The 12,428-nt window shown below is 50.1% G+C and overlaps 2 protein-coding genes across 2 annotated transcripts; both read left to right on the top strand.

The window, feature by feature from the left end:
* Nucleotides 1–160: 160 nt before the first annotated feature.
* CSUI_002947 (uncharacterized protein) lies at nucleotides 161–2,664 on the top strand. The gene has a single exon (XM_068063145.1). The coding sequence runs from the start codon at nucleotides 756–758 to the stop codon at nucleotides 2,409–2,411; it is 1,656 nt and encodes a 551-aa protein (XP_067924884.1). The 5' UTR covers nucleotides 161–755; the 3' UTR covers nucleotides 2,412–2,664.
* A 1,657-nt stretch (nucleotides 2,665–4,321) lies between these two features.
* Nucleotides 4,322–12,245, top strand: CSUI_002946 (uncharacterized protein). Its single transcript, XM_068063144.1, has 8 exons — nucleotides 4,322–6,855; nucleotides 7,103–7,410; nucleotides 8,068–8,249; nucleotides 8,976–9,014; nucleotides 9,640–9,730; nucleotides 10,605–10,766; nucleotides 11,067–11,317; nucleotides 11,694–12,245. The coding sequence occupies exons 1-8, from the start codon at nucleotides 5,157–5,159 to the stop codon at nucleotides 11,833–11,835; spliced, it is 2,874 nt and encodes a 957-aa protein (XP_067924883.1). The 5' UTR covers nucleotides 4,322–5,156; the 3' UTR covers nucleotides 11,836–12,245.
* Nucleotides 12,246–12,428: the final 183 nt, after the last annotated feature.

The raw sequence follows: 12,428 nt of genomic DNA, 5'->3' as shown, positions 1-12,428 counted from the left end.
AAAAAAGATAAATGAATCTGCTTGCATGCATTCTCCCCTTTACACCTGATACTTGCAGACCCCTCGAAACCCCACGCTGTCGGTTTCCAAAGAGAAAAGTTGTCGTGTTCGGAGGGTTTTTCCTCGATTTTTTCTCAGTCGAAGAGTTAGAAAGAAACGTAGAGAGAAAACCAGTACCTCTCACTTTTTGAGTGTGATATGTCACGCGCCTGCGGATATGCCATTGAGGTTGTTCTTGTATCTTCCGGCGCCAGGGAAGACATTCACTTTCAGTTCCAGAGAAGCAGGTTACACAACTACTGCTCTTGGCTTGATGTGATTCATGGCCTGTTTAGAGTCTGGTTTTGGCGGTAGTAAGAAGAGTTTCCTTTTCCTCCTGCAGAGCTGCAGGGCTTCTGTTTCTCTTAAGCTTCCCTAATTAGCCGCTTCGCTTCTTGTTCGTTTTTCTCCTGCGTGACCTTTTTCCCGCCTGCTTCGGATACATCTAGCCGGCACGGGAGAATGAGCTTGTACTCACCTTCCCCTGTCGAAGAGAAGCAAGAGAGCAGTAGTCTTTTGTTGCTTCCACCGCCGTGCAGTCATTTTACGAAACTTCTCCTCGAAGACAAGAAAAGCGCCGATCCAAGATTTTGTCCCAAGACTGTGTGTGCATGTGCTCCGGCCGGGACGTGGACATCTCGAGCGAACGACACACCCGTGTACGGCTTTCTTTATAAACTTGACTTTCGTGTCTGTAATCCTCTCTTGTAGCTGTCATGTCAGTACGAAGAGGAGGAAGAGGGGGAGGGCCGGCAGGACTCTGGGGAGGCCACCCACCAGGAAGCGGGGATAGATATTTTTCTTCTTCATCGTCGACGCTCTCACCTCCTGCTCCTCATCATTCTTCGTTTTCCAGTATCACCAGCGCGTTTATCCACGGGTCGCCGTGTCCCCACCCTGTCCCTCCGCCTCCTCCTTTTTATAGTGGCGTCTCTCCTTCACACTCTACGACGTCACAAGGTTTTGCTTCTTACCCTTCGACCTCCCACCCGCCTCCCCAAGGCTGGAGAGGAGGAAGGGGGGGACATCAGAGGTATGCTCCACGTGGCGGCTCTGCCGATCCGGGTCATTCTCGTGGAGGTAGAGGAGGGAGGGGAAGAGCGGGGGACGCAAGACCGTTTAGAGGCAGAGGAAGGGGAGGCTTTAACAAGGGATGCTTGACCGCGGTCTCGTGTCCGGGGTGGCTAGACGATCCCTGGGGTGAGTTGCATTCTAAGCTTATGAAAGAATTTCCTCGTCTGGAAATGCCGTTAGATGCTTCTTCTCCCGAAGTAGCTAAATGGAGGAGAGAACAAGAAGAAATCACGTGGGATATAGTCTCCGGTTCTTCTTGTAACACTGCTCATCGCCCAGCCAGCGAAAGAGAAAAGGAGATGGTATCGAGTGAGGGAGATGTAAAGCATGTCCATGATGAGAGAGGGCACCAGGACGATAGCGAAAGCATGGCTATCGTAGAGGGATCCGCTGACGGAGATTCCACGATCCCTACACACACGCCAGCTGGTGACAGTCAGGATGATACCTGTGCCGCACAGGAAAGGAAAGAGAGCAGCGATCAGCAAGACGGGGACGAGCAGTGTCCCCCTCCCGTCAGTGGGGGGACTGCACGTAAAAGAGTGCGAGACGGCGAAACTCTTTCGCTTCCTGCGACCGTCTCCAACAGTACTCGAGTCCCGCTGAAGCTGCCTCCTATCATGCACGGGCCAAAGAATGAGAGACTGGAAAAGGACGAAGAAGGAGAGAGCTCGTCTACAGAAAGCCAAGGAGGTGGTGCTTCGCACTCAAGTTCTACAAAGGAATCAGACAACGGTGCCGAAGAAGCGGTGCACGTTGAGGCTGCGACGTGTGCTCCTGAACCTCGTAAATCTCTCCTTTTCTCACTTCCCCCTCCTGTAATGGGAGGGGAAAAACCGTCATCGCCCGCATGCAATAGAAGAGATTTCCCGGATGCGGGCATGTCTTCGTTCTCTCTCTCCTCGTCTTCGGCTTCGCCATTCTCGTCTGTTTCCACCTCACTCAATGGCGCCTGCTCTGCAGCAGCCTGCACTTCATCCGCAGCAGAGCTGTCTTTTCCAGGTCCTCAACGAAGTGATTCTTCTTCCTCATCTGACACTCCTTCAGCTCCCTCTTCTGCATCACCCCATACAGGGGCAGCAGCTTTGAGCCCGCTACGTGCAGGTCAATCAGAGACAGGAGCAGAAGAACCTGCTTCAGAAGGTCCTTTGCTGGGAAGGGAGAAGGACAAGGGAGAGCCTCAGGGAAGGTCAGACAAGCCCGATGATGCTGGTGGTGGTGAACTTTGTTTAGATCTAACTACCTTACGTCAGAGACTGCAAGAGAGAGGACAGCGGGAGAAAGGGAGAAGCCACTGATCTTTGATGCGACGGAGTCTCGAGGTCATGTCTCTCTTTGCTGTCCTACTTTGTTTGTATCAATATGTTGAGTCTTCTTATGAAAACACGAAGCTCTGACAGAGCATCTTGTGAAGTGCAGGCATCGTCCTGTCTGTCGAAAGAAGGGACGTTGCCACATGGTTCCCTCCAATGTTCGGCGTGTATCTACACACGTTTTGTGTACCGGGTTACCTTGATTCGGAGGAAAACCAAAGTGATTCTTGTGCACCTGCGGTGACAGAGTCGCACGCGTCCCTTTTTTCCCAATACCGCCGTAGCACTATGTGCTCCTACAGTCATCTACTTTGACGAGCGGTATGATGCCCTCTGCCGAGTTACGCCTTTCTGCGACGTTCACGGGAGACAGCTCCGATATCGCCCGCCTAAGGGCGATCACAGCGATGCAGCGTAGTGGTCATGTCCTGACACCAGCTGTGCAACTTCTTTTATTGGGCCTGGTTACGAAGGTCGACGCAATGCTGCCCGGCCGGCAGATGAGGCTAGCATGCTGGCGTGTTGTTACACTAAGGGAACGTAGTGTGCTTGCCAGGTGTATTAAGATAGTTCTCAACTCCGGTCGGTTCCACACTCAGGCAAGGAGATAGGATGGGCATGGTCACGAGACAGGTGCAGGTGGGAGTGCTCAGCTAACGTGCCGGAAAGCCACGTTCACACGGTTGAGAGAGACGAAAACAGCTCACCGAGTGTGTCTACGGATTGGTTTTATAGTACAGGATTAAATCTAGCTAGAGGCTGGCAGCAGTAGATCTCGAGCTTCCTCTTTCTCAGGCCTCGAATGGTGAGGCTGTCTGGCAGGCTGATGGAAAGTATTGATGCCGCTGTCTTCTGAGAAGGGGGAAGACCGGTTGTCTGCCGGTACGAACCAGCCGGCCACGAAGTGCTTGATCAGCGAAAAGAGGAAGTATTAACGTCAGAGCAAGGTCGAAGGAGGGTGGTTCTTCAGTCACAAGCCGAAGCTGACTTTCGGTGCTGCTCATACTCTGCTAGTGTGATGCGGCGTGACCTGACCGCACAATGGAAAAGAAAGCACGTGGGCCCCGAATAGGTTTTTCAACTTAAAAGGACCGACTAGTTGGCAGCCGCAGTCGAATAAGAGTCCGAGTGTGTGCACAGAATCGGAATCAACAAAGCAGGCAGACCCTTCTGTTGGGCGAACTGAGCCTGACAAAGCAGGTTCCAACCAGTAGACTCTTATATGTAAGACTTGTACGCAGACGACGACTCGCTGCCACGAATGCCCAGAAGACGTTATGTGTGACGAAGAGAACCCCTGGAGACGGTACCCGTAGTCACTTCGCTGACCTGTGCACACTGAGCATGTGTAATATACATTCCACGGTTCGGTCACGCTGACATTGAGTACCAGACGTGATCACCAATTTACGAGGTTTCTACCATGCAGACAGCAGGTGCCGCGCAGGGCGCCTGTTAGCGTCCTTCGCTCCGCTCTCTGGATCTTTGGCGAGTCATGTGGGAAAGGTTCACTACGGCTGCCGGAGAGCGCTCCGGTCCGTTGGTGACGGGTAAGTCGTCGTCCTCTCGGTAGATGCACCGGATCTTGGCAAGCAGCTAGATTCTGCTCTCCCGAGTCAATGGAGACCTACGAAGGGACTGCAGTCCTTCCGCCATGGCATATTTTGCCACAAGATGCATCCGACAGATAGCTGCTCTGTGGTCTGTGGTCTGCGCAGGTTGCAAGACCAGGCCAGCGTCAAATGCTGTATGGCGCGGGGCTGCCGTGATTTCTACGTAGCAGCGTAATGGAAGTGAGGCCGCATCTGCCACGCCACTTCTTGTGGCTTGTCCCCTGTATTTTTATTTCGTTCGGCTGGTATTCCCAGCTCGAGAAGTAAGTAATTCCTTCCCAGTGGGTGTGTTTTGCCTGGTGTCATCCCGGAAGTTTTAAAATATTGGGGGGTGACAGCCACTATGCAGCGTCTGTGCTTCCTTTGTGAGCTACTGCCCTGCTAGCGACACTATCGAGCTGCAGCACCTCCTCTCCCAAGACCGGTTTTTGCTTCTGTGTGCCTTGTTTTCTACATTTGCCGATTCTCCATCTTCTCACCTCCAGCCCGAAGAAGCTACGACGCAGCAAGTTTTTCCTCCAAGAGTCACATCCCCGTCCGTGGCTTCTATGGTCTTGTCTGCCGTGCTGGCGCGGGAAGCTTGTGTCCGTTGTCTTCCTGATTAGAGCGCTCATCGTTTTCTTCAGTTTCGTGACTCCTTTCCCCACTCTTTCCCCGCAAGCTCGTTAATTTGTCTGCCTTCTACAACTTCGGTCCCAGAACGATTTACGGGGTCCGCCGGCCAGTGAATTTACTGCTTCTTTTCGTTGGTCCCCGTGGTCTTCGGCAAAGTTTTTCTCCCAGGTTTATAGAGCCTACGCCACCTCGACGGCCTCTACCTAAGTGAAAGAGACTTGTGCACCAGCAGACTGTTGTTCTGTACTCCCCGAAAGAGCAGCCCCGTGTTCCTTCCGTAGGAGCCCCGAACCAATACAAACAGTCCGCCGAGTCCCCGCTGTACGTATCTCCCAGCAGGTTTTCTTGGTTTTGGCTCCTCTACCGCCTTTATGCTCTTCTATCATCTATTCTCTTCTACTGTTTCTCCCTTGGAGAAGAATCTCTGGCTGCCCCCCGCCCCTGGCTCACTCCTGCAACCGGCTCCTTTCCTCTGGGCACTCGCGTAACATCCATTTCCATCATGGAGAATCTTTCCCTCCTTGCGCCCTCGCTTCCTTCGAACTGCGCGCCTTCCAATCGGCAGGCTACACCCAGGCGTGCTCCAGATATGGAGTCCTACTCTCCGTCATCGACTTTCCCTCCGCCTTCTCCCGCATATTCTAATCCTCATGCCTCAGCGGGATGGGACTACCCTTCTCCTCCCGGCTCACCTGCCAACCATCAAGAATGGAGAGGTCATCCGCCTGTCCATTGCAACCCGGTGAACGAGCCACCCTCGAAGTCCGGTCGGGATTATCATGCCCATTTTCAGGGCAACTACCCCGAATATCCGGATGGGAACCGTCTTTCTCTTCCTCCCCCTCATGGAATTTCACAGGTCCCGTCTACAAGCGACTGTGCCTTCCCTGGTGTACTGACCCCCCGCTCTGTCGATTTTCCTTCCAACTCACCAACTCAAGGACTTCCAGCCGGACTTGCGAGTTCTAGAGATTATGGGGGAGCAGCGGAAGCGTTCTCCGATACTGCTTCTATAGCATCCTATTACCGACAGCGTCAGATGCAACACCACAACGTCTTTTCTGGAGGACACAGGACAGACATGAGGGAAGGTGCTGGTAGTAGTATGAGGGGGAAGGAGACAGGGGGAGGAGAGAGATGGAAGGAAGGTGTAGGCGGTGTAGGTGAGAATCATCAAGTGGACCCACGAGGAGAGCTTTTCTCAAGAAGAGAACGGGCAGATCTTCTTCAGCCAACAACCTCAAGTGCATGGAACTCTTCTGCAGGAAGGGACGAGACCACAAGCTGTATTAGTTCGAGGTCTCCTCGATTTCTTCAGAAGGAAAGAATCGCGAATAAAGAGAGCTTACCTCCTGCTGGAGTCGTATCGGCAAGCTGGCGTTTACAGGAAGAAGAGAGGAAGAACATGGAGGCTTATAAGAGACGCCAGAGAGAGGCAGAGGAACTTGAACAACGGAAACGACTTGATCGGCAGAGAAACATCGAAAGGGGAGGAGGAGGAGGGGGTTTAACAAGAGAAAGAGGTTCCGAACAAAGTTTCACAGATCTTCGAAGTCCCTCTAACTTTTCATGCCCCTCATCTCATTTCACTGAAGGAGGTGGACATACACCGCGACACCAGAGTATCCTTCCAGATACACGCCACCCTCAAGAATTCGGTCCCACCTCACTTTCTCATTCCTATGTCCGCGAGTGTGTGCCACCACTTAATCTCGATATACCACAAGGCAGCTCATCTCCTTATTCAGATCAAAATTTTGCTAGTGCAAATGAGGGGAGCCACCACACCAACAGCCCTAGTTCACCGTCAGCACCTTCTTACTTTGAGCCTCCACAGAAAAGACGTAGCGGAGGCAGTGTGGCGGACAGTGTGTATGCTGACAGTGTAGTCTCTCAGAGATCACGAAGAGATGGAGAGACGACATTCATTCCAAGATGCGATGATCGCAGCGCTCGAGTGAAACACATTGAAGGTCTAAAGAGTACCGGCAGCGTCATTCCTCTTTCCGCGGAGGCTCGCTCCGCGGTGGTTCGTGCAGAATCAAGGGCCGCGCTTGGTAAACATACTCATCTTGTCGATAGCGACCGACCACTGATGGGAGACGGTGATGGACAACCGACAGATGATGCGCCTTACCCTCTCAATAGGATGGATGGGCGTAATGAACTCCTCCGACGGATAGAAGGAGACAAAAAACGAGGTAAGTTTCTCATCGCTGTGCTGCAAATCATAGAGATGATTCTTCCCTAGGGGGACTGTTGTTCTTATTTCACCTGGTGGAGGGGAAGAGATCTGAGGACGTCACTATGCATTTCACGCGACAGGGAATTAGACTTGGACACGATGCTCATCTATATGTGTGGCTTACGTACGACGTATCTATGAATGTGTGTCGGTACAGATGACGTAGGGTGGGTATTGCATCGGTTGCGACTGTTTGCCTACAGGTGCTCCTCGTCTTTTGCCTCAAGATGTCCGGTGGAATAGTAGCGCTGCGGGTGTTCTGAGCAGTCGCTCGGCTCTCCATTCCCCTCACTCATGCCTAGGGGGCATTCCGTCTTCTCCATCTTCTTCGCTTGCCGGGGGAGGAGGTGAATCATGCACTGCACGAGACACAATGCTGCGCCAGAACTATGGGCACCCGGAAGCCTTCGAATGCGATGACTCCGCGAGCCAATCGAGTGCTAGGGCGGCCTACAGAAATCAAACTCGTGCTACTACAAGTCTCGGGGATGCTCAACAAGTGACAAAAGATGTAAGTGAAGGGATGAAAAGCTTCTCTCCTCTCCGTGCTTTTGTTTGATGATCACTTATGTATACTTTGCCTGGACTCCTGTCACAGTACAAAAAGCGAGAAACACTTTCAGTGATAAAGCGGAACTTCTTGAAGGAACTGCTTGTCTCCGAAGTGAAAACGCTAGGCTTCTGCACGCCGACATGCCTAATATTTTGTGTGGGTTGAGGACAGGTTTAGGGTAGTGGAGCAACTTGTTTCTATGCATATGTGTGTGTGTGTATGATGGGATGCGCGTACTAGATAAGCGAAAGTTGACATATGTGTAACTGACGTTTGTACATTCTTCTACTATTCGAGAATGAGTACATGTGTGTGTATGTGGAATATTCTTTCACACACATGGAGGTTACCAGACGCCCTCGATCTTATCTTATGAGTGATGGTGTGACGTTTATCTTCGTTTCTTTTTTTCTCTCCTTTAAACAGCTCTCAATACTGCTGAATGATGAGAAGACAAACGCGGGGTGAAGGATCCATCGGACCTGCATTCCTAGATCGCAGTATGCATTTCTACTACATTGATTGAGAATGCTCAATAAAGTAACTATTTCTAAACACACCCCTTTTCCTTTCTGTTTTTCTGCATGTGGTTGTTTTGCTCTGCGTTTTTATCAGTATAATGAGCATAGAAGACAAGCTCAAAGAGTCAACCCTATGTACAGTGATTTATTTGGTCGACCAACCCCTGATCCGAGGTTAGATACCGCGACCTCTGACAGAACCAAAACCGATACGCCAAGCTGCCGTGTGGGAATCTCTGGTGGAGATACACTCGATCGGGAACGTGCTAATCTTCGGTAAGTCTATCGGGATGATGTCCGTCTTATGTACTCTCCACATGTCATGTCATTGGGATGCTTTGTAGGCGTCTATTCTCCTCTTCTCTGCTGTGATGAAATAACACAGCGATCGCATGATCATCTGGTTGACGCCTTGATGACCTCTGTGGAGAACCGGGGTTAAAGCAGTTTGCGGTGTTCCCTCGCTCCTCTCACTGAGACAAACATCTAGTGTCTCTCCTTTTAGCATAACAATGCCGTCGTTGGCCTGGTCTCTAATCGTAAAGATAGATATCTTGCAGCGAGAAAGAATGGCTTAGAGTACGTCCGGGTTGTGTCCTGCAACCACACGACTGTATGAGGGCGCCACTCGAGTATGTTTGCCACTCTACTTGAGAAAAGCACGCCAGGAAAGATGCGGCAGAGCACCAACACTGTGTGGCTGCAGATTCCCATACAGACTTCTTTTAGTATATCTTCTCCATAGTGTCCAGCTACTTTTTCCCTCTGACATGTAGACTGTACAAGGACCCAAGAGAAGCTAGTGGCACACTGCGTTGCTCTCTCAGCCAAATGGTTTGTTCGGACGGGAGGTGTTCATGAGATGACAGACAGACCTCTCAGTTGTCTCTTGTTCTCCATAGTATTCAAGTTCTTCAAGTGAAGAGAGAGAGAGAGAGAAGAGTGGGTTGCCATTGTCTCGCATGTCATCACTTGTGTCGTATAAACAAATGCTTTGTGCAGGAGATCTCAATTGGAGCAGTCAAAAACCGCTTATGAGCGGTGAGTTTCGAACGGGGGGTGTTCATGAGATGACACATCTCTCAGTTGTCTCTCGTTTTCCGTAGTCTTCATGCCCTTCAAGTAAAGAGGGAGGGGAAGGGGGGACACCACGAGGCCGAGGCGGAGGAGAATGATATATATAGGGGGGCATATCTATAGTATAGATGAGTTACGCAGCCGCCAAGTACTCATCATATTTAGATACACAATCGTACATAGGCGCAAGAGGCATCAGAGACACCTTACCTTAGTCTCTTAATTCTTTTCTCTTCTCTGTGTGTCTTCCATGATGCCGTCCCTTTGACTCAGAGCTTCCTATCAATCAAAATATGACCTTTTCTCGGAACAGACTTGTAGGGAGGCGCGGCCTGTGCTTTGCCCTACTTGGCTGTAGCATTCGGGGGGGATTTTGTATCACTGGGTCCTTACACACATGGCGTTGAGTTTTCTACTCTTGTAGCTGAAGTCCTCACCTTAGAAAGAGAGAGAGAGATGAAGGATGCTGCTTGTGTTCCTTCTTCCTCTTCGGTACTTGTGTACAACGAAGCGTTTTGTGTCTTCCACTTTCTGACTCGCACCTCTTATGAATGCGGAAAGTTTGCCTGGTTCCTTTCTTCTCTTATAGGTTCGTCAATGCCATGCAGTCGGACATCCTCGGTACGACAGATGCAGATACTCCTAGCTCCAGACTCGCCTCTGCGCACAATGCAAGGACTGTGAGTAGACCTTTACTTTCTTGTCTTTCTCATTGTTTCTCTCTATGTGGGAGAATGATTTCTTTCGAGATAAAAAGCACCAGAGAGAGCTCATTGCTTGGCTGTTTTTTCTCAAGTCACTTTTCTTACGCTCATAGCTCCCCCCCTCCCAATCACGGATGTTGTTGCCACTCGGTTTCAAGCTGGTAGATCTTTCTTTCAATTTTCAGCTTCTTGAATTGGCAAGACAAACGCGTCTATGTGTATTTGCTGAGGTTAGGAGAGAGAGCTTGCTAACGGCTCACAACTTGGCTGACCTCTAAAACACCGAACTATGATAATGAGAACGGGGGGGAGGGAGTTCAATCTAACTCTCATTGCTTCTGTCTTTTTGATCATTGCTGATGCTATCTATGTGCTTTGAAGAAAGAGCGCAAGGGGAAAAGAATGCATAGACGTAATGTGGTCCTGTCTGCCAGCGCCTCGCTATTGTAAGTCTGTAGGAGTATCTTTTTCCTAATGGTTATGTTTCGATTCTGAAGAGAGCTTTATGCGTTTTTCTATAGAATATGGAGAGATTTCCATGAAACATTCTAATACTCATCTTCATGTTTGTTTTTTTTCTACTTTTGATCTCTCCTTCACTTTTTGCCTCATCAGCTTGTCCTGTGTCTCCATTTCTTGATCTCTCTTTGGCCCTGCATCGTTTGCCTTCATATTGAAGCCTGTCCCTTCTTCGTATCAGATCATGCATACACTCAATCTGCCTCTTCAGTCTCGTGTGTATCTGTTGAATAGTATAGTTGTGTTTTTCTTTTCTTTACGAAGATACAATCCCCATCCTTCTCTTTTTGTTCCTTGTGTCTTTGTTTCTTTCCTCTCTTTTTGTCTTCAGTGTCTGCTGAGAGACAAGCAACAGTCTCAACGCCGCCGTGAACAATTACAGCAAGCGATTGATGAAGGATCAGGGCGTCTATTCCATATGAAGACGGACGAGGAAGTGGGCCTTCCTAGTGCGAGACTCAATGAGCTTCAACAACAGTCGGCTCCAGGGAAGGTAAGGGATTAGCCTGCCTGCTGCTTCATGTCTTGTGATGACATACATAGGCATCTGCATGTAGTGAGTAGGATTTTGTCGTCGCTGTACTTGTGAATGACTGGTTGGTGAAAAGCTCCTTCTGTAGAGAAAGGACATAGTGCTCTGGATTATTCTCGTTATGTTCGTTTTTCTGACACCCGACTTGAGTGTATGTACCAACCACCCAGTGGGCTGCGATAATACATACGGAGGTATCTTTTATCATTTCGAGGACGACATGTTTGGTGGAATTTCTTCTTCCTTCCTGCTTTCTCTCAGACAGTTGAACTTCACCTTTCCGGACTGGGTGAAGACATGACGGAGGAAGACATTCGCCGCATCTGTACAGCTGAGGATCCATCGGCGGGGAATCGACCGGGTGTTGGTAATACGCAACTTCGGTGTAGTGGAGGTATCACGAAAGCCGAGAATGTTGGCCGGAGGGGCCCTGCTGGCTGTGTCATGAGGATTTGCCTTGCTACGGACGTTCTTACAAGCAAATGTAAAGGAACCGGCAAGATTTTCCTTCGGTAAGGTCATCCATTCATTCATTCCCTACCTTTCTACACTCACCGTTGTGTCTTCAGTGAAGGGGAAAGTGTCCCTTGCATTAGACGGACTGAACACGTGAGCAGTGCGTTAACGCTATTTGTTTAGTCTGCTACTGCATACCAGCATCGGCAGGTGACTGGACGTTAGGGAGAAGGATGTTCGTAGCTGATTGTTATTCTTCAGGTTCACACATATGGAGCTTCGAAACTATTGTGTTTTCTGTCGGCTCTTTGTTCATTCATTATTTCTATGTGTGTTTAATCCATAGTCTTCGTGGATGCGCTCACCCATGTACGCTATTCACTGCTGTGTACAATCACTGCGCTGCTCGTGCTTGGGGTTGTTCTCTTTCAGATGTAGGGAAGGAAACTCCGGAGAAGAGGAAATTGTACAGCGTCTTCTAGCGGCAAGACTTGGGGTGAGGCGTGGACAGACGAACGTCGATCCCCCCCGCCCTACGACAACTACTCCCCGGAGTTTTCACGGCCGTGGCTAAGAAAGAAGACAGGGTAGAAGCCCCTAACCGCCTGCGATCATTCATTCATCCATACTGCTTCCATGTGTGTCCGTTCAGTGCTGGGGTTCAGATTTTTTTCTGTGAGCATTTTTTTGCTCGGAACCCTACGTGTGTCTTTTGGTGTGGTTGTTCATATGCCCAGCAACCGCGAAAGCTGCGTGCATGCGTATACATACGATTTGTCACCCGGAGGATCTTATCAATCTTCGTTTAGAACAAGATTTGGACGCAGTCATCATCAGTGTTCGGCTTATGATGCGCAGTGTCCCCATCCGTGTGCGAAGGGCATTCTGCTTGACTAGGGCTATGGCTCTTGCGTTGAACTTGTGCGTTGTCCCCGTTTCTCAAAGGCACATTCCTGTCATTACGTATAGTTATCATCTCGCCATCGTACGACAATTGTCTCAAACTCGAGTCTTGTTGAAGGTGGAAACATCGTTGTTCGAAGCTCCAGCTATGATGCGAGAACGGGCCAGCCCAAAGATTACCCAGTTCCCCACAATCCAATGGCGCACTTTCGCTTCTCCCTCACCGCCTTAGACCACAGCCCCGTCCCTAGAACGACGCTGCGT

The sequence above is a fragment of the Cystoisospora suis genome (assembly GCF_002600585.1).
Source record: "Cystoisospora suis strain Wien I chromosome Unknown contig_1238, whole genome shotgun sequence".
In the NCBI taxonomy this organism is placed as follows: Eukaryota; Apicomplexa; class Conoidasida; order Eucoccidiorida; family Sarcocystidae; genus Cystoisospora; species Cystoisospora suis.
This window is presented reverse-complemented; position numbering and strand designations above follow the sequence as displayed.